This window comes from Antedon mediterranea, chromosome 7 (genome assembly GCF_964355755.1).
Source record: "Antedon mediterranea chromosome 7, ecAntMedi1.1, whole genome shotgun sequence".
Lineage (NCBI taxonomy): Eukaryota > Metazoa > Echinodermata > Crinoidea > Comatulida > Antedonidae > Antedon > Antedon mediterranea.
Window position 1 is genome coordinate 6,801,503 of NC_092676.1, and position 25,528 is coordinate 6,827,030.

The following is a 25,528-nucleotide window of genomic DNA, read 5'->3' on the forward strand; positions in this document are numbered from 1 at the left end:
CCTATATTGATATTTTTGTCCGTGTCCCCTTTTTAGAAAATAACATGATAGTGGAAATTTGTTTTACTTTAGTTCTTCTTAGACGCTAAGAATTAGTATTGTTATATAGACCTATAAGCAATAATTCGATTAACAACAGATTACATTATATTACATAGAAGTAGTTAATTAAACAAAAAAATCTCTCACAAATTTGTTGCTTGTCAGAAAATATTTTAAAAAATATTATGTTCGAAACCATACCCACTCGGTACTTTGCAGTAAATTATTTGATCAATAACTCAAACAAATTGTTCTCGTGCACCTTATCTTTTTCAAAACTTTACCTTTGAATGTACAAGAATATACGACACGCAAAGTGGGCCATCTGAATACAATGGTGTTTGCTTTATAATTGATAATATTCTCTTTTATTTTGTTTGATGATTTCATTATCGATTTGAGAGATAGTTTACCTTTGGTTGGAACGGCGGCACTCGCTGAATCAAACGACCTAAACAAAGCGAGTTGGTTAAAAAGAGTAAATATTAATATTAATTTATCAAACCATGCCTATTAGGTCTACTTATTTATTTTTGCAGTAAGTCAACCACCACCACATTACCACCACAATTTTATGTCAGCTCTTTATTAGCTACAGTTTTTGTTATTGAAACATGTTGAATTCCATGATAGGCCTATATATATATTAGGCAAAACAAACAATAGATAAAATAACTTTATTTTTACTTTATAACTTTAACTATATTCTCGGCTTAAAACTAAAGGCAGTCAAACCATAAACAAAGAATAATAATTTTAACAATTTAACTTCTGTGTTTTTCGGTATACAAATATATAATACAACATTCAGAATACGTGAAAATTCGTTCACGATCAGCTTCATTTTCGAAATTTGAAATAGGGCATGTTTTCTGATTTAGAACTCTACTCAACTCTAAAATCATATATTATTCAAGTAATTTTAACAAAACACTAAACTAAGCAAAAATTGTACATCCTGTTAACGATGCTCACATAAAGGGCATCATTTTTTAAAAGCAATACATTCAGTGGCGGTGTAAGCTTTCTGATTAATAATTATTATGTACATCTATTTGTGGATTAACTTAACTCTGAAATGGTGATGTGATTATAAAAAGCTATTTTAACGAATATGCGCTAAACTAAGCTTTATTAATAAGAAATATTACTATTTATTACATATTCTTTTACAAGTAAAGTAAAAATACTAAAACATGAAAAAAGCAACTTCATTTTTGAGAGACGTTTTAAAGAAGGCGTTTTCCCTCCACACAATAATTGTTAGGTCAATTTTATAATATTCGACATCTTTAACGCTTTTCTGAAATTTAGACAATTTTCGAACCATTCGTTATTCGATCAATGTCACTTTGACCCCCCATCCCCAAAATCGTTTCCGTGCACCTTATCATTTTTGGTACTTAACTTGTTAATATACAAGCAGATATTACAAGCAAAATGAGCCATCTGAACACAATGGTGTTTGCTTTCTGATTATTAATATTCTCTTACATATTATCTCTTTTACACGTTACTTTTGAAAGGATGTCATTCGGAAATCGTGAAATTAAGAAAGAAATAGATATGTTACGTTTAATTTCATGGTAACATTTATATTTTTTATCATCGGTAAGATGGTGTTCAGTTTATTGTGTGAATGAATCATTTTAGATAGGCCTACATGTTACCGTAAGTAGGCTGCAACTACATTAGTTCTTCTTTTAATTATGTAAGTGACGATCAACTGGACTCTCTGTATGCACTATATTGTATAATGCTTTTTTTTTTTCGAAAAGGTAGCGTTCTGTATTATTGTGTGTTTTTATTTCATTTGATACATTCCATCATTGATAGACCGTCACTATAAAATTGTTGTGTGACAATACAGAAAATTTTAATGAGCTAAACTAAGCAAGACAATTAAATAGAAATAATATTTTTGAAAATTAGTTTTAGAAAGAGTATTGTTTATTACTGTTTTCTATGTAAATGACATCCAAAATAAAGAGAAATGAAATGAATACATTCTGTTTTTATAACTTAGTTTAGGCCTAAACATCTCAGCTTAATTTATTTAAACATGAAAATTATTTCTCAATTGAAATTTATATCAAAGATGTTTAACCTAATTTTTCATTGCGATTGTTTCTCTTCATCTGTTATTTGGTGTCTCTCAAAAACTTGTTGTTGGTTGCAGAAAAATTACAACGAAGGAAAATAAATGCCTCAGTGTAAGGAACTCTTCTCCCTCAGTGCTTTGCACCACATTTCATTAATGTCACCTTGACTCTCACCCACAATTCGTTCTTGTGCACCTTATCATTTTCAAACCTTTACATTCGAATGTACAAGAAGATAAGGCAAGCAAAATGGCCCATATGAATACAATGCTGTATGTTTTCTGATAATATTCTTTTTTTATTGTGTGTGTTTATTTACACTTTACATTTTAATGAGTGTCGTTCTGGAATCGAACTACTCAGCAAAACATTAACATCAAGATAAATATTAACCACCTAATGTCATTTATTATATTTTATAAATAATTATTTTAAAATAATATATTTGTCTATCTTGTAATATTGTTTAATAAACTAGCATGCCATTTTAATTAATTATATCGATAATAAAATGAGAATTAGTTTTTTAAGATTATTATTATAAGTCTTTATTGTCTCTATTCTCTTTTTTCCATGGAAATGAAGTCTAAAATAAAGAGAAATGAAATGAAATTAATACAATTATGATTTTACATCTACAATAACCGCCTCAGCTTAATTTATTGAAACATGGTACTTATTTATCCATTGAAATTTATATCAAAGATGTTAATCTAATATGACTTTATATTTTCTATTCGGTTGCTTCTCTTCATCAGTTATTTGGTGTTTGTCATTAAACCTAACAATCGGTAAATGATAGGCCTATATTGATATTCTGTTCATGTCAATGTTCAAAATTTAGGTCATAATAATGATAGTGAAACTCTTTTTTATATTAGGTCTTCGTTATAGACGCTAATAGTAGGACCTAATATGTTTATATTTAGACCTAAGCAATAATCCGATTAACAACAAATTACATTACACTACATAGAAGTAGTCAATTCATTAAAACAAATCTCTCACAAACTTGTTGATTGTCAGAAAATTTAATTTAAAAAATATTATGTTCGAACTCTTTACAGTAAATTATCAAACGAACAATGTCACCTTGACTCTCGTGCACCTTATCTTTTTCGAAACTTTACCTTTGAATATACAAGCAGATATTACAAGCAAAATGGGCCATCTGAATACAATGGTGTTTGCTTTCTGATTGATAATATTCTCTTTTATTTTGTGTGATGATTTCATTATCGAATTGAGAGATATTTTACCTTTGGTTGGGACGGCGGCACTCAAAACAGTGCTGAATTAAACGACCTAAACTAAGCGTGTTGGTTAAAAAGAGTAAATATTACTAAATTAATTTATCAAACCATGCCTACTAGGCTTACTTATTTATTTTTGCAGTAAGTCAACCACCACCACATTACATTAAATTTATTTGGAATGTCTCTTCTGCAACAGCGGCACAAACCTATCGGTAGTGCACCATAATAATGAAAGTCATAAAATGCCAATTAAAAATTCAATAAATAAATGCAATCAAAAAACAAGAAGAAAACACAAATATTACAGTAAGTACTTAAGTTTTCATGGTACTTGTCAAATATCATAAAGAAGATAAAACTTTGGGTCATTAATAAAGTAGTCAGAGTTACCAAGAGTTAACGTTAATTTTAACCAGAAATTAAAAAGTTATAAAGAATAGATCCGATATATTTTACGATATTTGTAACAAATAAAATCGTTTGAATCACAAACTAAAACCAAATAAGGTGCAAGTGTGTATTTATTGTTATCGAATCGTTTTTCCGTTATTCTTTCTGATCAATTGTTCTGTTCCGCTAGGACATGGTGTTCAAGGAGAGCAATTGACCAAAACAAATACATGATAGGATGTCAAAATCAGCATTTCCATTTCATGCCAACTTGTCACAATGTCAATTTGACCTCCGTCCCCAAATGGTTCCCGTGCACCGTGTCATCTTTGACACTTTACGTTTGAAAATACAATTAGCAGATATGACAAGCAAAATTGAATACAATAGTGTTTTCTGATCGATGAGATTTTCTTTATCTTGTATATTTATGTATCCAATTGAAACACGACAAATTTGTAATCATGTTGCGATATATGCGTGAACAGTAAACAGAAATAATAGGATACAAATATTGTTTTCGACTAATTCATTTATTTTTGTGAAATCAATTTAAATAAAAATAATTGTACAATAATACAATACAGTCGTTAGGAAATCTTAATAAATATACGTAGGCAAAACAAACAATTTATTAGATAAAATAACATTACTAACCGGACTTAGAATTAAAGCCAATCAAACCATAACAAAACATAATGATTTCAACAATTCACATTTTGTGTTTCTCGGGATACGAACACCAACATTAGTGCATTAGTTTAATTTCTTTTCAAATATTATTATGTGAGACAATCCAAATGAAATGAAGGCAGAACAATCTGAACAAAAAGAAAATTGTGGGTACCAGTATATCAATATGGATGTACCCACGAACAAAAACAAAAAATTACTAATCCGTTTGAACGGATTACTAATTCGTTTTAACGAATTAGTAATTCGGTAGAACGGAAAACGCTCGAAAAACATGAGATAAGAATTAATTTTTATAAAGATTATTGTCTTGTACTGTTTCTATGGAAATGAAATAAAGAAAAATAGAAATTAAATGAATTCGTTATGTTTCTACAACTACGACAACCGCCTCAGCTTTATTATTTGAAACATGGTACTTATTTCTCCATTGAAATGTATATTGAAAGATGTATTTTTTTCTTTCGATTATTTCTCTTTATAAGTTATTTGGTGTTTGTCATTAAATCCAATAAGCAATATATCATATGTCTATATTGATATGTTGTTCCTGTCAGACAATACGATTTTCAATTTTAGGCCATCAGACAAAACAATTGGGCAATTCTTTTTTTATGATTTTATAGGTCTTCCTTATAGACCCATGAAGAATATGTATGGTTATATTTAGACATAAACAATTATACGATTCACACAAATTAAATAACAATACATAGATGTACTGTAGGAAATTCATCCAAAAAGGAGACTCTTCAAATCCATCACACAAACATGTTGCTCAAAATTATTAAAGAAAGTATTGCTCTATTTAAAACCATCTCGCGTTCGGTACTTTGCACATCATTGATTGGTCAATCAATGTCACTTTGACACACACCCACAATTCGTTCCGTGCATCTAATCATAATATTCAAAACTTACCTTTGTTTGAAATACAGATAAATGAAATAATACATAATGTTTTTATATCTACAATAACCGTCTCAGCTTAATTTATCGAAACATGGACATTATTTCTCCATTGAAATTTATATCAAAGGTCTAATCAAATCTAATATGACTATTTTTTTCTTTTCGGTTGCTTCTTTTCATCAAATTACATTATATTACCTAGAAATAGCCAATTAAACAAAAAAAATCTCTCGCAAACTTGTTGCTTGTCAGAAAATATAACAAAATATTATGTTCGAAACCACCCCCACTCAGTACTTTGCAGTTCGATTCAATCAATGACACCTTGACTCTCACCCCCACAACTCGTGCACCTTATCATTTTCGAAACTTTACCTTTGAATGTACAAGCAGATACGACAAGCAAAATGGTCTATCTGAATACAATGGTGTTTGCTTTCTGATTGATAATATTCTCTTTTATTTTGTTTGATGATTTCATTATCGATTGAGAGATAGTTTACCTTTAGGACGGCGGCACTCAAAACAGTGATTACCCAAAACAGTGATGACTCAAAACAGTGATGAATCATAATCTAAACTAAGCGTGTTGGTTGAAAATAGTAAACTAATATTAATTTATCAAACTAGGCCTAATAGGCCCGGACTTATTTAGTTGGCAGTAAGTCAACCACCACCACAATTTCATATGCAGCTCTTTATTAGCTACAGTTTTTGTTATTCAAACATGTTGAAATCCATGATAGGCCTATTTTTTGTCATGCACTAATAATCTTTTGAATGACGCTTTTGCAACAGCGGCAGAAACATATTGGTAGTGCATCCTAATAATAATAATAATTTTAAAATACCAATAGCAAAAATACAATATTCAATTAAATTTTAAACTTTATTTTAGACAAACTGTGCATATGAACATATACTATACAATAAGATGATAAGGAAAAAAAGAAATACAAAAGCATTATATGACAACCGTTATGGAGAGTGGACCAAGAATTATTTGTTGACATATAGGGCCTCTCTCCGCCTAAAATACATTTTGGACTCAAAAAATAAATATTCATGTTATACAAATTCAGATTCTATTTTTGCATTTAATACTTCTGTAAAGAAAAAGATAAATGTTGAGCCTTAAGAATTCATAAAAAGATGGAACATTATTTTCCACAAACAGATTTCTTGTACTGAGATATCGGGGTTGATCAGATAGTCCTATGGCTATGTGTATTCTTTCTTATTTCTTGGACCAATTCAAAGATGGTGAACAATTCAGTTGCCGTGGTATTTTAGTTAAATTGCTATTTTTTTTAAATTTGCCGTGATTTTTTATTTAAAATTGCCGTGGGAGCTTTTTTTTATTAATGTGACTTAAAAAAATGCCGTGGCTTTTTTTTACTTAAAGATGTATTGTCCCCTTGAAAAAATAATTATTAACAAAATATTTGTTGAATATGCCATTTTAATGTAACAATAGTTATCCACTTTGACAAAAAACTGGATCGAAAAAATGTATTTACCTGAAAAAACTGTAATTTTAAAGCAGAAAATGGTCAAATTGTCTGCCAGCCAATGGGTTTTTGGTTGAATTTAACTTGTCATTTTATAAGTGAAAACTTCATCTGAAGTGATTAACTTTATTAAAACTACAAAATAATCTATTCAAAGTCTGATTTTATTAATCTTTACTTTTCATGTTTTTGGGGGACAATACATCTTTAAATTGCCATGATATTATTGGAAGTTGCCGTGACACTTACAGGCCACCGTAATTTTTATTTGTAGAGGGCGGAGAGAGGGGAAGAGAGCGCGCGGTAAATTTGATCTAAAATCAGCAAAGCGTGACGATGAAAACAAGAAGTGAATAATTATGCAATTTTGTTACCGTTTTACTTTTAGTTTACATACATTTGTTTATGTTAATATTTTTAATTGAACTATATAAACGTTCTAGCCTAGGCCTCCTATAATTAGTTGTAGGCCTAAGGCTAGGTAGGAACTAAACTAGGCTAGTTGCAGGCCCAGAACACGTGGCCTAGCCTGACTATCCTAGCTATATAGTAGGAGTAACTCAGGCATAGATAGATAGCTAGCTAGGCCCTACTACTGTACTATGCCCCTTACTTAACCCTAGCATTAAGACTTATAAGACTAATAATTATGATAATAAATCATGCCTAGGCCTAGTAATAGTATTGTTAATGTTAAAAATTAAAATTTTTATTTTCCAGAGTTTTAAATGTATTCTTATCGCATCAATATTTTAGGGTGTGTAGAAAGCGACGACCTCGAATTGGACGACCCATAACACGAAACCGACGACCCCTGATTTGATTTGATTTGAATTTATTTGGAAAATCATCATAAAAAATACATACAAAGTGATAACATAAATTACGGACATTACAAATAATACTTTTATAAAAGACTTTCCAGGATAGCCCAAAAAGCTTATCAGCTTATTTCCATTGGGATCATATAAGGCTATAGCCTAGCCTAGGCCTAAGTGTGGTATAACATCCTGAAGCCGAACACAGCCAAATATCTTTAAACCATACAATATAATACTCGCAAGCAAGCAATTGATTGAAAAAATACAGAAATATCGCCATTTGATACTGAATGTGTCCACACGAACAAACGAACAGATATGGAACGCCAAGAGTGCATCATTAAAACTGCATTTGACTCGATTAGCACACGAAATATCATAAACATGGCAAACCAGGTCAAAACGGCCCCTTTTTCAGCGGCTCAGTGGATTGGTCATTGTTAACCCAAATAATCAAATCACCTTACCGGCCGCTGAAAAAGGGGCCGTTTTGACCTGGTTTGCCATGTTTATGATATTTCGTGTGCTAATCGAGTCGAATGCAGTTTTAATGATGCACTCTTGGCGTTCCATATCTGTTGGTTTGTTCGTGTCGACCCATTCAGTATTAAATGGCGATATTTCTGTATTTTTTCAATCAATTGCTTGCTTGCGAGTATTATATAAGGAATGGTCGGCTTCGGGATGTTATACCACACTTAGGCCTAGGCTAGGCTATAGGGGTCGTCGGTTTCGTGTTATGGGTCGTCCAATTCTAGGTCGTCCAATTCGAGGTCGCCCGGGTCGTTGGGGTCGTCCAATTCGAGGTCGTCGCTTTCTACACACCCCAATATTTTAATATCAGCAAAAAAATAAAATAAGCAATCATATTTATAGTTTAGCAAACTACACTTTGGCAATGGAAGTTGCAAGGAATAACCCAGTTGGTTTCCCTTGGATTTACTGGTTGAGCCATGCTGGCTTTGATACAACTCAATATTTGATGGCGGAAATTGTTTCTGTGGAGGTTGTATGATTTGAAATTTTGTTTTTGTCTCTCTTGTGAACTTTATTCAATCAATCATAACAACATAATAATTTATTTTTTTTCACAAAAATGATAACCATAATAACATGTAGTAACGTGATTTTTACAACAATAATAATTATAAGGTATACAGTGATTATTTACAGTGTTTATTTACAATAATGATGATAATAATAAATATAGAATAGTGATTATTTATAAGCACAGCCAATTAACAGTGAAAAATAACACTGACTTTTGATAATATTGAAAAATTAATGAAACACAGAAGTAAAAGAAGAATACTACTGTAATAAATACTGAACAAATACAATGTTTCATTAGAGAAGTAATCTTTTTTTTTAGATTTTAGATCCTCCAATTGAAGATATTTACTTTGGACATGGAATTTTGACCGATAAGTATCAGAATATTGATGCATATTTCACCAAAACTTGTGTAAACAATTATGATTGGTAACTATTTCGACGTTTTATTTTATTTAAAGATGCGTATTGTCCCCAAAAAACATGAAAAATGAAGATTATTAAATACAGACTTTGAATAGGCCATTTTGTAGTTTAAACAAAGCCAATTTGACTATTTTTTGACTAGTTTTTTTTTCAGGTAATAATTTTTTTCCAGCTGTGTACAGTGGCGTAACAGCTATAAGCGCTCACTGGTTAAACTCAGGTGCCCCGGAGCTTATGGGGGCCATGATCAGTGCCCAGAGAAAAAAACAGACATTAAAATATGTCGAAAGGGCTAAAAACGCCCAAGGCCTCCTTCCTAAACAAGGGCCTCATGCCTCTGCGTTACGCCACTGGCTGTGTAGCCTACTAAAGGCCTACCATTTTCATCTTAATCTTAATGATATTTTTCTCTCAGCCTGTTAGTGCAGGTTTCATATCTCTGTTGGCTGTGAATAGTTAAAATTAAAATCAAAAGTTATTTATACTTTAATTCTCTTTTTTTTCTCCTATAATGCAGTTTAAAAATGTTATTTCTTTGTCAATAATGTCTTCTTTGTTAATATGTATTTATTTATACTTTTTGGAGTAAAGTGAATATATTATTATTATTGCTTTGTCAATAATGTCATTTATTTGTCAATAATTTCATTGCGTTGTCAATAATGTCATTGTAAATAATGTCATTATTTGTCAATGTCATTGTTTGTCAATAATGTCATTGTTTGTCAATAATGTCATTGCTTTGTCAATAATGTCATTGCTTTGTCAATAATGCCATTGTTTGTCAATAAATTTCATTTTTTGTCAATAAATGTCATTGCTTTGTCAATAATGTCATTATATTTTCAGTGATCAAGACAGTATTTCAGGATGTACATTCGCAGACCTTGCCAAATCACGTATTACTCTTACCAAATACGAAATTGGAACTAATTACCATGAGGTATGTACAGTATAAATTTGCACTGTGATGAGGCTTAATGAGCACTACCAATCCTAAATGCAGCAGTGGCCATGAGCATTCATTTGCTAAACCCATGGGCCTCAGAGGTTAAGGGAACCCAGATTGACAGCTCAAATGCAACTACCCAGCGTTGAAGGGCTCCTTAGGAGTGCTAAGCCATAGGCCTTTCCTCCTGTATTATGCCACTGGAATGCAGGTCAACCCTCTGTCTTCCAAAAGATTCACTGGGTTCTTAAAAATGCACACAATCTAAATGTGTACACTGGAGCTCCAGTTTTAAATACTTATCCAAGAAAATGTGTTCTACCACCAGAACTAAATTTGATGAGGAGAGCTGATTTTTTTAATATATTTTGCGGCGTCACTGCCAAACCGCTTGGCCATCGACTCAACTGTACAGTGTTATGCTCGCAGTATATTTAGTTTTTTATCTTCTTCAGGAAAAAAAGACAGAATTCTACCTCAAAGTGATGGAATTTAGCTTACTCAGCACTGAACAATTCTCTCAAATGAATGTCGATGATGAGAATTACATATTAGACAAAAGGTATAGAGAACTGTCATTCTTCAGTGGAAACAAACATTTTCTGTGAATCCCTATGAATGTGATGTGCCCAAATATGGTAGTGATATGGCCAAATATGGTAGTGATATGGCCAAATATGGTAGTGGTATGGCCAAATATGGTAGTGGTATGATATCATCATGTCAATATAAATATGGGCACATCACATTTTTTTGTCACATAAAGTTTGTTAGTGTAGACAGAGCTTTTTGTCTTGTTGGGTCCAACATTAATTTCATCTTTAATAGCTCAATTTTCTTGCGTCATTTGTAATAAAAAATCTCATTTGTATTTAGACGTGTGAAGTTTGTAGGAAATAATTCTGAAGACAGTATTTACAACTTATCCAACTTATGCAATTTTGCGAATGATTCTCGTATGGATATGAACTCCGAGTATGAAACGCAGGAATCTAACAATACCATGGAAAACGTTGGTACTATGAACGCAACAGAAACAGGTGGGCTGATTATTTACAAAGACGATTTAGAGGTAAATCATTTTATTCTCTATGTTTGTGTCTCACCACCTCTTCCCAACTTTTTGGGATAGGTTAGCTAGTGGAATCCATACCATGGTACTTAAATAGTTAAGCTCTGTCAGTACTATCAAACTAGTTTGACAAAAAAAGTGTGATGTGCCCAAATATGGTATGATATGATGTCATTGTTTCCATATATGGGCACATCATATTTTTTTCACATAAAGTTTGGTAGTGTAGATGGAGTTTAATGATGGCACAGTATGTGGGGCTCAAATAATCTAAACCATCTATTTAGATTTTCTTCTTTTTTTTTGGTTTGCAGTGTGTAAAAAGCACATTAATACTATACATTTTTTACATTATGTTAAACAATGTGTAAAGCTCTGTCTTATCAGACTTTATGTGACAAAAATGTGATGTGCCCAATATGGTCAGAGGTATGGCCAAATATGGTAGTGTTATGACATCTTCATGTCCATATATGGGCACATCACATTTGTTTTGTCACATCAAGTTTGATAGTGTAGACAGAGCTTAAGTTTTTCATTTAAACTCTGAGTTCCCTTTAATCTGATTGTTAATGAACAGTCTAGTACAGTAGTTAAGGCCTAATGTTAAAATAACGTAAAAACTATGTATCAAATATACGATGCTTGCAAAGCAAAACAAACAACTTTCTGACCTTTTCTTTATGTTTTTATCAAGCTTGAACTTTTGTCTTCCTCTGAGGAAGAATTGCTGGAAGAAGAAATTGAAGAATTGGGAAGTAGAAAACTAGAAAACCCAGAAATTGTACTACTAAAAAACGTAAATCTTACTATTTTTTGTGCAATCTTCTATTAGCATGCTTCATACAAAAGTAAAAATATGTTACATACAGTAACCCTATTAAAGGACAACTTGACCGAGGACCATATTTTTACAACGTGTTAGGGATGTACATACTACGATGCACCTGTGACGTCACAGCAATTTACCGCGATGGCTGTACAGAGAGCGCGTGCTTAATTTCGCATAGGGGTTGGCCGTAGTGTTAACACATATATTGCTCATCATTTGAGCGAGAGTGAGAGACTAAAGACTAGCCAATCAGAATGGTGTATTCATCATAATACGATCTTTTATTTATTTTATGTTTTTATCAAGCTTGAACTTCTATCATCTGAGGGAGAACTGGTTGAAGAAGAAATTAAAGACAATTTAGGAAGTGGAAAACTAGAAAATCCAGAAGTTGTATTACTAAGAAACGTACAGGTAAATTTTAATTTTGTTTACAATTTTATAATGTTTTTATTGTTTTTATATACTGTAGTTAGGCCTAATAGTAGAATACTATCCAATAGCAAACATGTATTTGATGCATGACGACCTTTGATCCAGAAACCCAAGTGAGGGAGAGTAAATCTAATTTTGGTTCTTTCTGGTCATAATATTGATATTTTGAGCATGGAGGTCTATTAGTCCATGCTAATGAACAATAGTTTACCCAACTGACCCTTGACCCTTGAAAGCAAAACAATGTAATTACTAAAGAAGTTCATTAAAGCACATCTGATTGGCTCTGTCGTAGAACAATGATTACATAATTCAATGAAGCCAATAGCATTGTTTCAAAGGCAAGTTCAGACTTGCTAGACAGATTGGTGTATTTGACCTTACAATGACCTTTTTTTTATTATGTTGTTTTTGTCAAGCTTGAACTTCTGTCCTCTGAGGGAGAAGTTGTTGAAGAAGAAATTGAAGATGAATTTGGAAGTAAAAGAATAGATAATAATAATGTTGTACAGAGAAACTTAAATGGAGAAAATACCACAAACAATAGTAAAACAAGAAAAGAACTAAATTCATTTGAAGTAGTAGAACTAAATGGACTGAAGGCTTTCTGTTTGGAAGAAGTGGTAGAAAATCGAAATGAAAACGGAACCAAAGAATGTAAAGGTAAAGAAAAAGAAAGAAATAGAGGACAGATTTGTTAGAAAGAAGTTGAATTATTAGAAACATCTATTGTTAAAATAAGTAAATTTAAGTTGATTCAAATACAGTATATATTACATTCATTTAAATATTTTTATGAATTCGATCCAAGTCGGCCCTAAACCGTCTCGGCCAAAGTCAAGTCGGCCCCATGTCAAGTCGGCCCCAAGTCAACTCGGCCACACGTCAACTCGGCCTCAAGTCAACTCGGCCTCAAAACTAATCCGTCAACTCGGCCTCTAAAAACTATGGAACGCAAAAAGTGCTAATATAGTAATATTAGTTAATATTATAATGGCAGGATCAACATCATAGTACGGTATATAAATAAATACTACCTATCAATTAAACGAAAAACGATCAGGCCCAGTGTGTTATAATTTACATTGAAATGTCCGTTTTATTTCGTCTATTATGTAGGCCTAACCGTACTATATCCTGAAATTGTAATAAATGAACTACTATATTAGCACTTTTTGCCTTCCATACTTTTTAGAGGCCGAGTTGACGGATTAGTTTTTGGCCGAGTTGAGTTGAGGCCGAGTTGACTTGAGGCCGAGTTGACTTGAGGTCGACTTGACTTGGGGCCGACTTGACGTGGGGCTGACTTGAATTTGGCCGAGACGGTTTAGGGCCGAGTTGACCTGCACCCATTTTTATCCTATCGCTTAATTTTTATTGCAGGTTTAGAAGAAGACTGTGATACAAGTAACCAATCATCGAGTATGGCCTCACAAGCGAGTAAAATATATTTTTCTACAAGAAAATATAGAAACAAACGCAGACTTCTTGAGATAACTGATAAAAAAGCATATAATATTCAACGTTGTTCGGCAGATAACAGACATAAAACATCAGACGATACACAACGTGAATTGGCAGAAGATATACAACATGAGTTGGCAGATGATACACCAGAATTGGCAGACGATATGCAACATGAATTGGCAGATGATACAACACATGAATTGGCAGATGATGCACCACATGAATTGGCAGACGATACACCACATGAATTGGCAGACGATACACCACATGAAGTGGCAATTGATACACCACATGAATTGGCAGACAATATACATCATGAATTGGCAGATTATATGCAGCATGAATTGGCAGATAATATACAGCATGAATTGGCAGATGATAGTTTAAAACTGGAAAATATTGTAATAATTTACAAGGAAGACTTGCAGGTAATAGTTTGTTAAGAATTTAGCTTTTGGGTAACAAGGATAGAGAGCAGACTGACATTCTCTGAAATAAAATATATGCAGCTCTCCGATCAATGAATTGTTGCAAGTAATAATAAACTACAATCATTGTATACTGTATGTAGGTGTATTGCATCGTATGCCGAGTATATGATACAATACTGTAGTTTTAGGCCTAGTAGAATAAATATTTTATTTCTGAGACAGATTATTAAAAATCTACATTTTTATATTTTATTCAAAGCTTGAGTTGATTGAGGATGACGAAGAATATGCTGATGAATCTTCTGAATTGATTCGCTCGAACTCCATCATCGAGTGCGACTCTGAGGCCGGCGACTCATTCGATATAAATGCCAGTGATTCCTCACTTAACCCAAGTCAAAAAGGTATAAAGTTCAATTTTCAGGGAATCTTTATGAGATGTTTTATATCATAAATTGAAGCTAGCTAATTTTAAATAATTTTCATAAAAAAATGTGGTTGTAATGTAACCTACTACATTTTGATCTTCAGTAAAGCCTGTCTAATCCAGACAATAGGGATGTTTCGCAACCTTGCGGATACGAAAACGGATATGTTACACATTTGTAAAACTTTTGAACTGATCCCCATTTCATATTCATAAAGCGTATTCGTGCTGACGAATATCACCATCATATTTGTAACTACAAAACGAGCATAGTTTTTTATCTATTTTGCACATTTAGCATTTGAATCAGGAATGATTCATGATTACAGTATAATTATAGATTTATTAAAAGTAATTTACTAAACTGCCAGGTCAATTTTGATAAATAGCAGTTTTGAAAGTCCTCACTCGCTTTGATGTTATGCTAGGCCTAGGAATCCAAGCAACACGTACCTGCTTCATTCAAATTACTGCAGTCATATACTATACAAAAACAAATACATTTGTGTGACGTATCCGTTTTTGTATTTGTAGCGTTGCGAAACCTCCCTATTGATACACAAACTTGTGGTAGTTATTTTAGCTGTACTTTACTGAAAACACAAACTCAATTAAAACACCCACAAGACAGCACAGCTGTCTGTGTGTGCAAACTACTGCAACACTATACAGCGTAGCAGCTACAGTCAAAACTACAGGCTTATGGCCAATTAGCCATTTAAATCACTTAACTAAAATAGCCTAACCAAAATAATTAAGATCAAAATAGTCAAGAACATGTAGTTCTCCCATGTATCCATATATTATGGAGTAGAAAAACTCTCTACTATTACATAATAAGTCTGATTTCTCGCGGACATTTCTTAACAACCAAAACAAACATTCACGCCCCCATGTCAATGTTCGAAATCCAAAACACCATCTTCAAAACAAACCAAATTTCAGCGTAAATTGTTCTGATTTCAGAATCTAACGTCTTTAGTTCAGCAGCTTTCACGTTTGACAGCCATTTACCAGATTGTGTGAGAACTTGTTCGACCGTTTCACGGCAAGATGTTTCAGGTACCGACAAAAACCACGAAGAATGTTTAAAGAGCAACCAAGCGAAACATACTTTGTTGGAAGATTGGACGCAGGATAGCATGATATTGATACAAGATACGCCCACAATGAACAAATCAAATTGTAACCAATCTACAAATCTTAAAATGGCTGCGGTAATCACAGAAAAATGTTCAGAGGATCAAAATCAGAAAACTGAAACCCAAAGCGGGTCTCGGAAAACAAATTGTGAACAAAGTTTGGATAGAATGAGTAATGTTACAAATTGCGTTCGATTACAAGATTCACAATCTACCGCAAAAAGAAAAACATTTGAACATTTAGAAAAAGCTTCATGCTCACAAGCAGCTAAGAAACGAAAGACTAATTTATCTATTTCAAGCACCAGTAAGGTGAATGATGGGAATGATATACCACATTCGTCCAATCAATTCGCTGCAACTTCAAGTAAAATGTCAGATGTATGTAGAAAATCAACTGAACAGTGTAATCCTAAAAAGCCCAAAACCAATCATGTTGCCAAAGAGCCCAAAACCAATCATGTTGCCAAAGAGCCTAAAACCAACCATGCTTCACAAAAGGTAGGAAAATAATATTTTATCATATTCATAACTACTGTATATAATGCTAATTGTATATACTGTATAAAGCCCATTCCACAAATAATGTCGTCTTAATGTACTGTGAACTTAAATGTTACGTACTTCAAGTACATGCTTCTTTCCTAAAGCGTGGTTCCCACCAAGCGATGGCTTATTCGCTTGTGATTGCTAACTGTCTATAACTTTGCTTGTCATTGGTTAAAACGCTTGCGTTGCGTTTACGTCCTTGCTAGTTCTAGTGGGAACCAAGCTTTAGGGCTACCGCATCGGTTCTGCGCTATTTGGTCTGTCCCTGACAGTGGCTGTGTACGGAGGTATGCTCTGGTAACCCTCTACTTGTCTCGAAAGATGTACAACAGTAGGTTCTTTAAAGTGCACATCAGCATTATGTGTACACTGGACATATGGTTTATAATCCTTATCTGAGAAGACTCATTCTACCATTAGAACCATGAATCAATTGAGCCTCTTGTCATAATGCTATGGATTATGGTTCCACTGTCTTAACCTCTCGGCCCCCCCCCCACTCATAAAGTTGATTACCTTATACCTATAGTACACACATCAGTTTGGATGACAATGTGCGTTGGAGGCCATTGGGCATTTTTTAGGTATAGTAATTATTATACTGTTTTATCAACAATTGTTTACTGTTATTCCTACTATTGTTTACTGTTAATCAAATCAACTTTTTGCCTTATTACTTAGCACAAGCAGCACAACGAATCCTCGGAAGACTTGTTTCTCTGGTGTATTGAGTATCTCAAGATCAGATAAATAACATTTAGAGCGATCTACCATCACTACTATTAGAGATTTTGATTTGCAAGACCAAGGATCAACAACCTGCATAGGCCTAGCCCTCCTAGCTAGGAGCCTCGCATTCAAACGCCATGCAGAATGTGTTGCTTTTAATACAGCGTTGAACAATTAAATAAGAAGTTCAAATATTATTTAGAGTTTTGAAATTTCCATGTTTTAAGTGTAAGTTGAACTGTATATTTAAGGTTATTTCTAGTCGTTCTCCATAAACAGGAAAATGGCAACTTTATCGATAAGCTCCGCCCACATTGTTAAAGCTCTTGCATAAATTATTCATGAGCACCGTCCTGTGGCTTTCCGTCGTGTTTCGTAAAGTCCCTAATATCATCAGTCAACAGCGTATAGCTAAAAGATATTGACAAAATAAAGGCATTTATCATTTCAGAAGACATTTATTCACAAATTCATCGATTCTCATTAAACAATAATAACATAGAGAGGAGTTATTTATCGTTCCTTTCTAAAATGCTACAAAGACAGTGGTTTATAGTAATATCAAATGTAGGACTGGGTACCAGTAAAATATTTAAAACATGAATATTGTATAGTATAGTTTTAACTACTGTATCATAAAATAAACATTTTTTTAACTTAGTGGTATTGAGACAGGCCCATAGACATTGCCAACATTTTTGTATAAATTCTTGATTTGTCAGGAAAATGTAGACCATTAAAAACAACAACCAAAATAATACAACTACTGGTTATGAATTTCAATCAGAGGTTGTTCTATGTTAACTCATTTATGATGCATTTGTTAAAGCTCTGTCTACTCTATCAAACTAGTTTAACAAAAAAGGTGTGATGTGCCCAAATATGGTAGTGATATGCTCAAATATGGAAGTGATATGACATCATCATGTCCATATATGGGCACATTTTTTTGTCACATAAAGATTGATAGTGTAGACAAGGTTTTGAGCATGGATATATTAGTATCATCACAGACAAGGATTATTCAAATAAAGAATATGAATTATTTAAATGAGGATCATACATAGACAACACATTTCTGTCTATGGACTAATTGTTACACCTAAAAGCAGTATAGAGGGAATTAACACATATACAATTCACAATACTTGTATGTACTACAACTGGACATAGTCGGTATACCACTACTGTACAAATATTATACCCAGAGGTAGAGTATTATACAACTAAAGAGTTAAATACTATAGATAGTGAAGTGATGCCAACAGGACAAGGAATCTTCAAAATGACCACCTTATCGGTTCAAAAATATTATGAAAACCACATAAATCAGTTTCTTTTTTAAATACAGTACCGTTTTTATAAATTACTATCGTTAAAGATGTATTGTCCCCCAAAAACATGAAAAATATTTATAGAATCAGACTTTGAATAGGCCATGCAGTTTTAATAAAGTTATTCACTTCTGTAGAAAAAAAAGTTGTTTTACTTTAAAAAAGATAAACGGTTAATTTTAACTAAAACCAATTGTCTGACAGACAATTTTGGTATTTTTTGTTTAAACTACATGTACATTTTTTCAGGAAAATAATTTTTTGGTCAAAGTAAATAACTATTATGTAACATTAAAATGGCATATTCAACAAGTGGGGATATATCTTTAATGGGATTGAAAAGAATAAGTGTTTGGTAAATGTTTAACAATTTCATATACGACTATCATTTATAGGATACACTCAACATGCTGCAATGCAGGTGTAGTGCAGTAGTAACTGCATAGTTGGTGCGGCTTCAAACTGATTGGCCAGTGAGGTGCGGTCAATATTTGGAGTATGTTTTGAGTTAAATCTCTAATTGTATAATACCTCTAACTATGATTATACTGTACCACAAACATGAGTACCATTCAATATTTATATTGCAATTCTCTATTATTTGTACCCTGAAAAAAGACCAAAACACATAAGTACATAAACAGCCTATGAACAAACATCGATTTATAAGTTGGCAGTGTACAGTTTGTTATCAAAACTAGAACATCGGAAATTATGTCAATGGAAACTAATAAACTGCCAATTCTACTATAAAACGTTATTTTTATGGTTTTAAAGATTTAGCTATTTTCAGAGCACAAAAAACATGACATAATTTTTACAGTACATGAAGATAATGAATACAGATTATATAATAAATCCATTGCATAAATTATGTTATATTTCATACAGTACAATTCATTCATACAAATAATATGATACAGTAAAAACAGAATCAAGTCAGTTTCAATGTAATTGTCATAACAGAGGTGCCAAGTTGTTTTTGTTTGTGAAACACCAATCGTACTGTACCAATGATATAACAGTAAAGCCTCTGTCTACAATATCAAACTTTGTGACAAAAAATATGTGACCATATATGGACAAGATGTTGTCATATCACTACCATATTTGGGCACATCACACTTTTTTTTGTCAACTTGATACAATAGCAGAGCTTAAGACTTCCAGAGAGACTGATAATTTATCATTATTTCTGGAACAGATAGTTAGAATAATAGGAATATATAAAAGTTTTGTTTTTCCTCAGCGAAATTTCTGTCTGTGTGTATGTTATGTTTAACATATGTACACTTCAGGCATACAGTATGCTGCTGTTTTTTTATGTAAATAAATACAGTATACAGTATGTTAGTGGTCATTATTGCAGCTGTTTCTACCCAACTCAAAAGACCTTGGCATCTTTGTTATTATATATTGAATATAATAAATTACAGAGAGACTTACAGAAAACATTTAAAAACACCACACCTTTTACAATTTTACAAAATATGACTTTTTATTTAATATTTGGCAACTTTTAAGGAAAGAAGCTGTAATATAATTAAAATGTACCAATATGGTACTGTTCATAAATGCTACTAATTGTTAATAAATACCCACTATACTTTAATAGTACAACCATTCAATAGTGCGTACTATTGCACGCCATGTGACCCACAATTGTCCAATCAAAATGACAGGAATTTATTTAGGTGTTATATAATACATATATTTCTGGGCATGGAAATAAAAAGGATAACGGTACATTATAAGAGAAGCACATGGGAAGTGTAGGTATATTTTTTTCATAATATATACAATTTTTTTTTCTATCAGGCCTTCCTTCACAAGAGTTATTTTCACATTTTGCTTCAGATACAGTATCACTATATACAGCCTCAAAATATTTTTCATATTTGATTGGAACTTTACCGTTGAGTAAAATTGTTCTGTTCATTATACTTATTTAACAGAGTATTCTGAGCGTTGAGATTGCACTCAACGAAAAAGGCTTGCATTGTTTAACATTTTTGTTTTTAATGATTTTCTGTTGAGCACAATCTGTTTACAACTTGCCATTCATGTACAAAAAGTACTCAACTACTATTTATGCTGACATCATTTTCAATTTTCACCACCCACCCAAATTCCCCAGCAAAGATCATCATATTTTATATAAATAATAAAGCATCTTTGCTTCGTCTGTTTTTAACCTCTCGCAACGGCCTTGGTTGACTACGAAAGTTCCCAATCGAATACAACAATTGAAGTTTTAAAGACTATTTGCTAATTTTGGGGTGATAGTTGTGTTCGCCTATAAATTCCATATTACAAGCAAATACAAACAAAACAATAAATACTATTTAGTAGTATTAAGCATCTCATATATATTTGATGAACACAGACCAAATCTCCGTCTACACTATTAAACTTTATGTGACAAAAAGATGTGATGTGCTCATATATGGACACGATGATGTTATATCAATACCATATTTGGGCATATCACTACCATATTTGGGAACTGTTCACATTTTTTCATCAAACTGGTTTGATAGTGTGGACAGAGCTTTAAGTAGTTAACCTGGCTATTGGTGGGTGTGGTTTCCTGTTATATATCACAATGTTATTGGCAAACCATTGCACACACTTCAATCTATTATGTAAATTGTTAACATAAATAATAAATATGTATTTATGAGTTTGTGCTTCAACAAAATGATTTATTTTTCATGATCATTTAAATTTAAAATGATTTAAAATGTGTTATTTTTTTCCTAATAAAAAAAAATTATAAAACAAATACGCATAAAATTATAATTTTAAATTAACTTTATAATATCATTGTGTAACAAGTTTAGGACTGAAAAATAGTACTTGATAGTATTTTTAAAACAATATTTTAATAAATGTTTTATATTGTTTAGGATAATTTTATGGTCATTTTTATCTATTAAGTAAAAAAAAAATTAAAAATAATATTTCTATCAAACATGCATTTACAAATTATATTTAAAACTAATATATAACTAATTATGTATATCACACAACCAAACAAACCCATATAATTCATATAAAATAATAGAAATTTTAATCTAAAAATACATGCAAACAACCATTTAGATATAATATAAAAATTAAAAATACTGTAAATACAAAATATTGCCATAATGTTTTGAAAGGTTTCAATTATCTAAAATTGATTTTAAATTTTTTTAATTTTAAGGTTCTAATAATTATCAAAATAATTTGAACATTTTTTTTAAATTTCTTATAGCTAGATAATTCACCCTACAAGATAAGTAGACTATCCCATTCATTCTTATAGCTAGATAATTCACCCTACAAGATAAGTAGACTATCCCATTCATTCTTATAGCTAGGTAATTCACCCTACAAGATAAGTAGATTATCCCATTCATTCTTATAGCTAGGTAATTCACCAACTACAAGATGAGTAGACTATCCCATTCATTCTTTAAAATTAAGATTCATTATGGAACATATTGGAAAATCATGTCATATTAGTTAAAATTTAATCAAATTTGATTTATAAAAACATACATGATTTTAATTTCAATAAATATATTTTTGTTTAGGTGGGAGAAATGACACTAATTATCTAAGGATATTAGGTATCATTTATTAGTATTTATAAAATAAAATGTCAAAAACAATGTATCATATTCGAAAAAATGAGCGATTGACACTTAAAGTGAACAGGGTGCTCTTAGCTAGGCCATGTCAACTACTACTGTCTAGGAAGATTTTTTTTAATACAAAAAAAGCTTTGGTAGGCTTTGATAAAATTTAATCATAGGCCAGATAAGTATGTTCCTTTTTTTAACAAGGCCGGTGCTTATCTGAGCAAATACAGTATGATAGTACACATGGGACAAATTCTCTACTGAAAATTGGCATGGTTTATTATAATTTGGTTTGTCTGTGGGAAAATGTAATACATTACGATTCGGTGCACAATTTCTTTAGTAATAATAATATAAAGCAACCTTAAAAACATAATTATTATTAATAAATTTACATGATTTTTTTAAACAAATTCGGGAGTTGTCATCATCAGAATAGGTTTTTAAAACATTGAATATTTACAACCTGACCAAATATGGTCATCTGTTTTAGTTTAAATATAATTTATGTTCACTCATGTGAAGCAATTCAATTTAATTTAGTACTTTATGGGAAATGTCACGAACACAGATTTACCTGTTAACATTAAATAATGTTCTGAAAAATCCTTCACAGTGTATACAGTAATACATTGACAACTTACATGCAAACCAATTAAAATTAATACTTCAAATGTTCTTTAGTATATTTATATACTCATCAACAACATATCCGTTGTCTTTGTGGTGGCTCTTCTAGTCGCAAAGTTTCTCTCGGAGTTGAGAAACCACCTTTAATGCCATCCCATCCTTCGTGCATCTCCACTTCTCCTTCTTGAAGTTTCACGTAAATTTCTTTAGCCATCACCGAAAACGCAGCCTCTACGTTAATAATACATGCTTTCATGGATGTTTCTATATACTTCATTCCGTAAGCTTTCGCAAACTTCTCACCTTCTTCCACAGCTACTTGCCGTAATTCTAATCACTTTTGTGACCGATTATCATGTACACTACGCTTCTTGGGTAAATTACATTGTCTTGAGCCTCTTGGAACCATTCCTGTAGATGCTCGAAACTTTTACGATTTGAAATGTCAAAAACGAGCAATACTCCTACAGAATTGTGATAGTAGGACGTTGTTATAGATCTGAAGTTCAAACAAATTTAACATAGTAATATTTTTAATAATGTTCATCACTGACTTCTTTTTATAATATTGTATTACTAATCGTGTTTTTAAATATTGTTTGGTAAAAACACATACTATTATTTACTATTATAATAAAATATTGATCAAATAATTTATATTAAATACACATACGACCAACTACAGTACTATTAATAATAATATTAATAACATTCTGCCCTGAAAATATTAATTGAATCAAAATTAATTTTGGAAAGTGTAGTGTAGGTCCTACTTTCTTACTGACTCACTCATATAGTCATACAGTCTATTACAGTCTGTAGATATTGAATCATAATTTTTAGGCCTAAATAAAAGAAAATTAAAGTGACACTGACAGTATTAACTATTAAAAAATAGAAATATTCTGAAGTTATTTTACCTAAAACGTTCTTGACCTGCTGTATCCCATAGCTGCAGTTTAACTCGTCTACCTGGTGCAACTTCTATAAGTCTTACATAAAAATCTACACCTACAGTACGGTCTGAAGTTTCTACAAATTTACCATCACGAAATCGTCGCAACAAACACGATTTTCCTACCGTTGAATCCCCAACCAAAATCATTCGAAATTGGTACTCCCATATAACTTCTGGTGGCAACCCTGCCAATTGATCCCCACTCATATCGTTCATTTTATATTATACCTTTAAACGTATAAGTACAAACCGTAATTAGCACACTAATTATTAGTTAATCAGTTATTTGTTTTGGACATTCAATAAAAAGGTGTTTTCCTTCATTTTCTTTCGTTATAACAGGTATATAAACTATACCAAACTGGCGAGTAAATCATGTTTTACTTTTTAAACCTCGCAACGTCTGGTTTAAAATGCTACTCGGGCCGATAATTATTGCTATTTTATAGCCTAATTGGGTTATTGCGATTTGGACGTTTCTGATTGGTTGTAGCCATGGATTATATTGATTAACACTGTCCTGATTGGTTGTAACTTTGAATACTTCTTTTTACTATATAACCAATTTGGTTATAGTAAAACACAATCATAAAGAATAGGAAACATTTAATAATTTGATAAATGACATTTACATAGCAATTTAACACTGTGTTTTACTATAACCAATTTGGTTGTAGTTAAACACAATAATAAAGAATAGGAATGACATTTACATAGCAATTTAGTACTGTGTTTTATTATAACCAATTTGGTTACAGTTAAACACAATAATAAAGAATAGGAATTGTATAATTTAATATAAACATGATAAATGATATTTAAATAGCAATTTATTACTGTCTTTTACTATAACCAATTTGGTTACGGTCAAACTCAATGATCAAGCATAGGAAATATTTAATAATATGATAAATGACATTTACATAGCAATTTAGCACTGTGTTTTACTATAACCAATTTGGTTACAGCATGGTTACAGTTACACACAATGATAACAAATAGGATAAGATTAATTATGATAAAAGACATAAATAATCTTTATTGTCTTTCTTTCTTGTTAGTTCTTTTTCACATACATAAAATCAAAACTAAAGACAAAAGACCAAAAAAAAAAGCTTTCGCTTATCGAGTTTTGGCCTTTTATATTATAAACATACATACATTTACATAGTAACTTATTTTCTATTGCACACTAATTAAGAATGGATGTTGTTTGATATGATACAATATGATTTTCTTCCAATTAGTGAAGACATTTTGAGATACTGCGTGCGTAGTTCATCTAACTAGATCATTTTCGCTATTTAAAACTCACATTTTAAAACCGTAAACGCATAAATTTGCGGACATACTCGTAAATCACACATAATTTTAACAGTACTACACCATCCATAACATACAGTAGTGTAGATTTGTACAAAAAGAGCAGAACAATTAAATGTAACTGTCTCATTACATCTACTGAAAAATTCATCGCGATGAATTTATTTATAATACACCAATCAGATTACATGCAATTAGTGACGAATAGCATATGCGCCGTTTATTGTTGAGGCGCGTAAACAGTGTGCGCGATGCATGACGAACAGATGAATTGATATTCGACGCTTCGTGTTACGAATAATCGCCAAAGTATAATTAAGATAAATTAATTAATGAAATAAGATACGCAGATACGATGTTTGCATCAATTGTTCTTTAGAATACTTTTGAAATACAAAACAAAAAATGTGTGGCG

General features: G+C 31.7%; 1 protein-coding gene and 1 pseudogene across 1 annotated transcript; one reads left to right on the forward strand and one right to left on the reverse strand.

Annotated features, from left to right (window-relative positions):
• The first annotated feature begins 11,456 nt into the window (after window positions 1-11,456).
• LOC140054797 (uncharacterized) lies at window positions 11,457-17,441 on the forward strand. The gene is made up of 8 exons (XM_072099888.1): window positions 11,457-11,477; window positions 11,925-12,026; window positions 12,366-12,473; window positions 12,914-13,157; window positions 13,878-14,389; window positions 14,652-14,796; window positions 15,786-16,462; window positions 17,192-17,441. Exons 1-8 carry the CDS (start codon window positions 11,457-11,459, stop codon window positions 17,258-17,260), a joined length of 1,878 nt encoding a protein of 625 aa, XP_071955989.1. The 3' UTR covers window positions 17,261-17,441.
• A 5,318-nt stretch (window positions 17,442-22,759) lies between these two features.
• LOC140054798 (ras-related protein Rab-39B-like) lies at window positions 22,760-23,997 on the reverse strand (annotated as a pseudogene).
• Window positions 23,998-25,528: the final 1,531 nt, after the last annotated feature.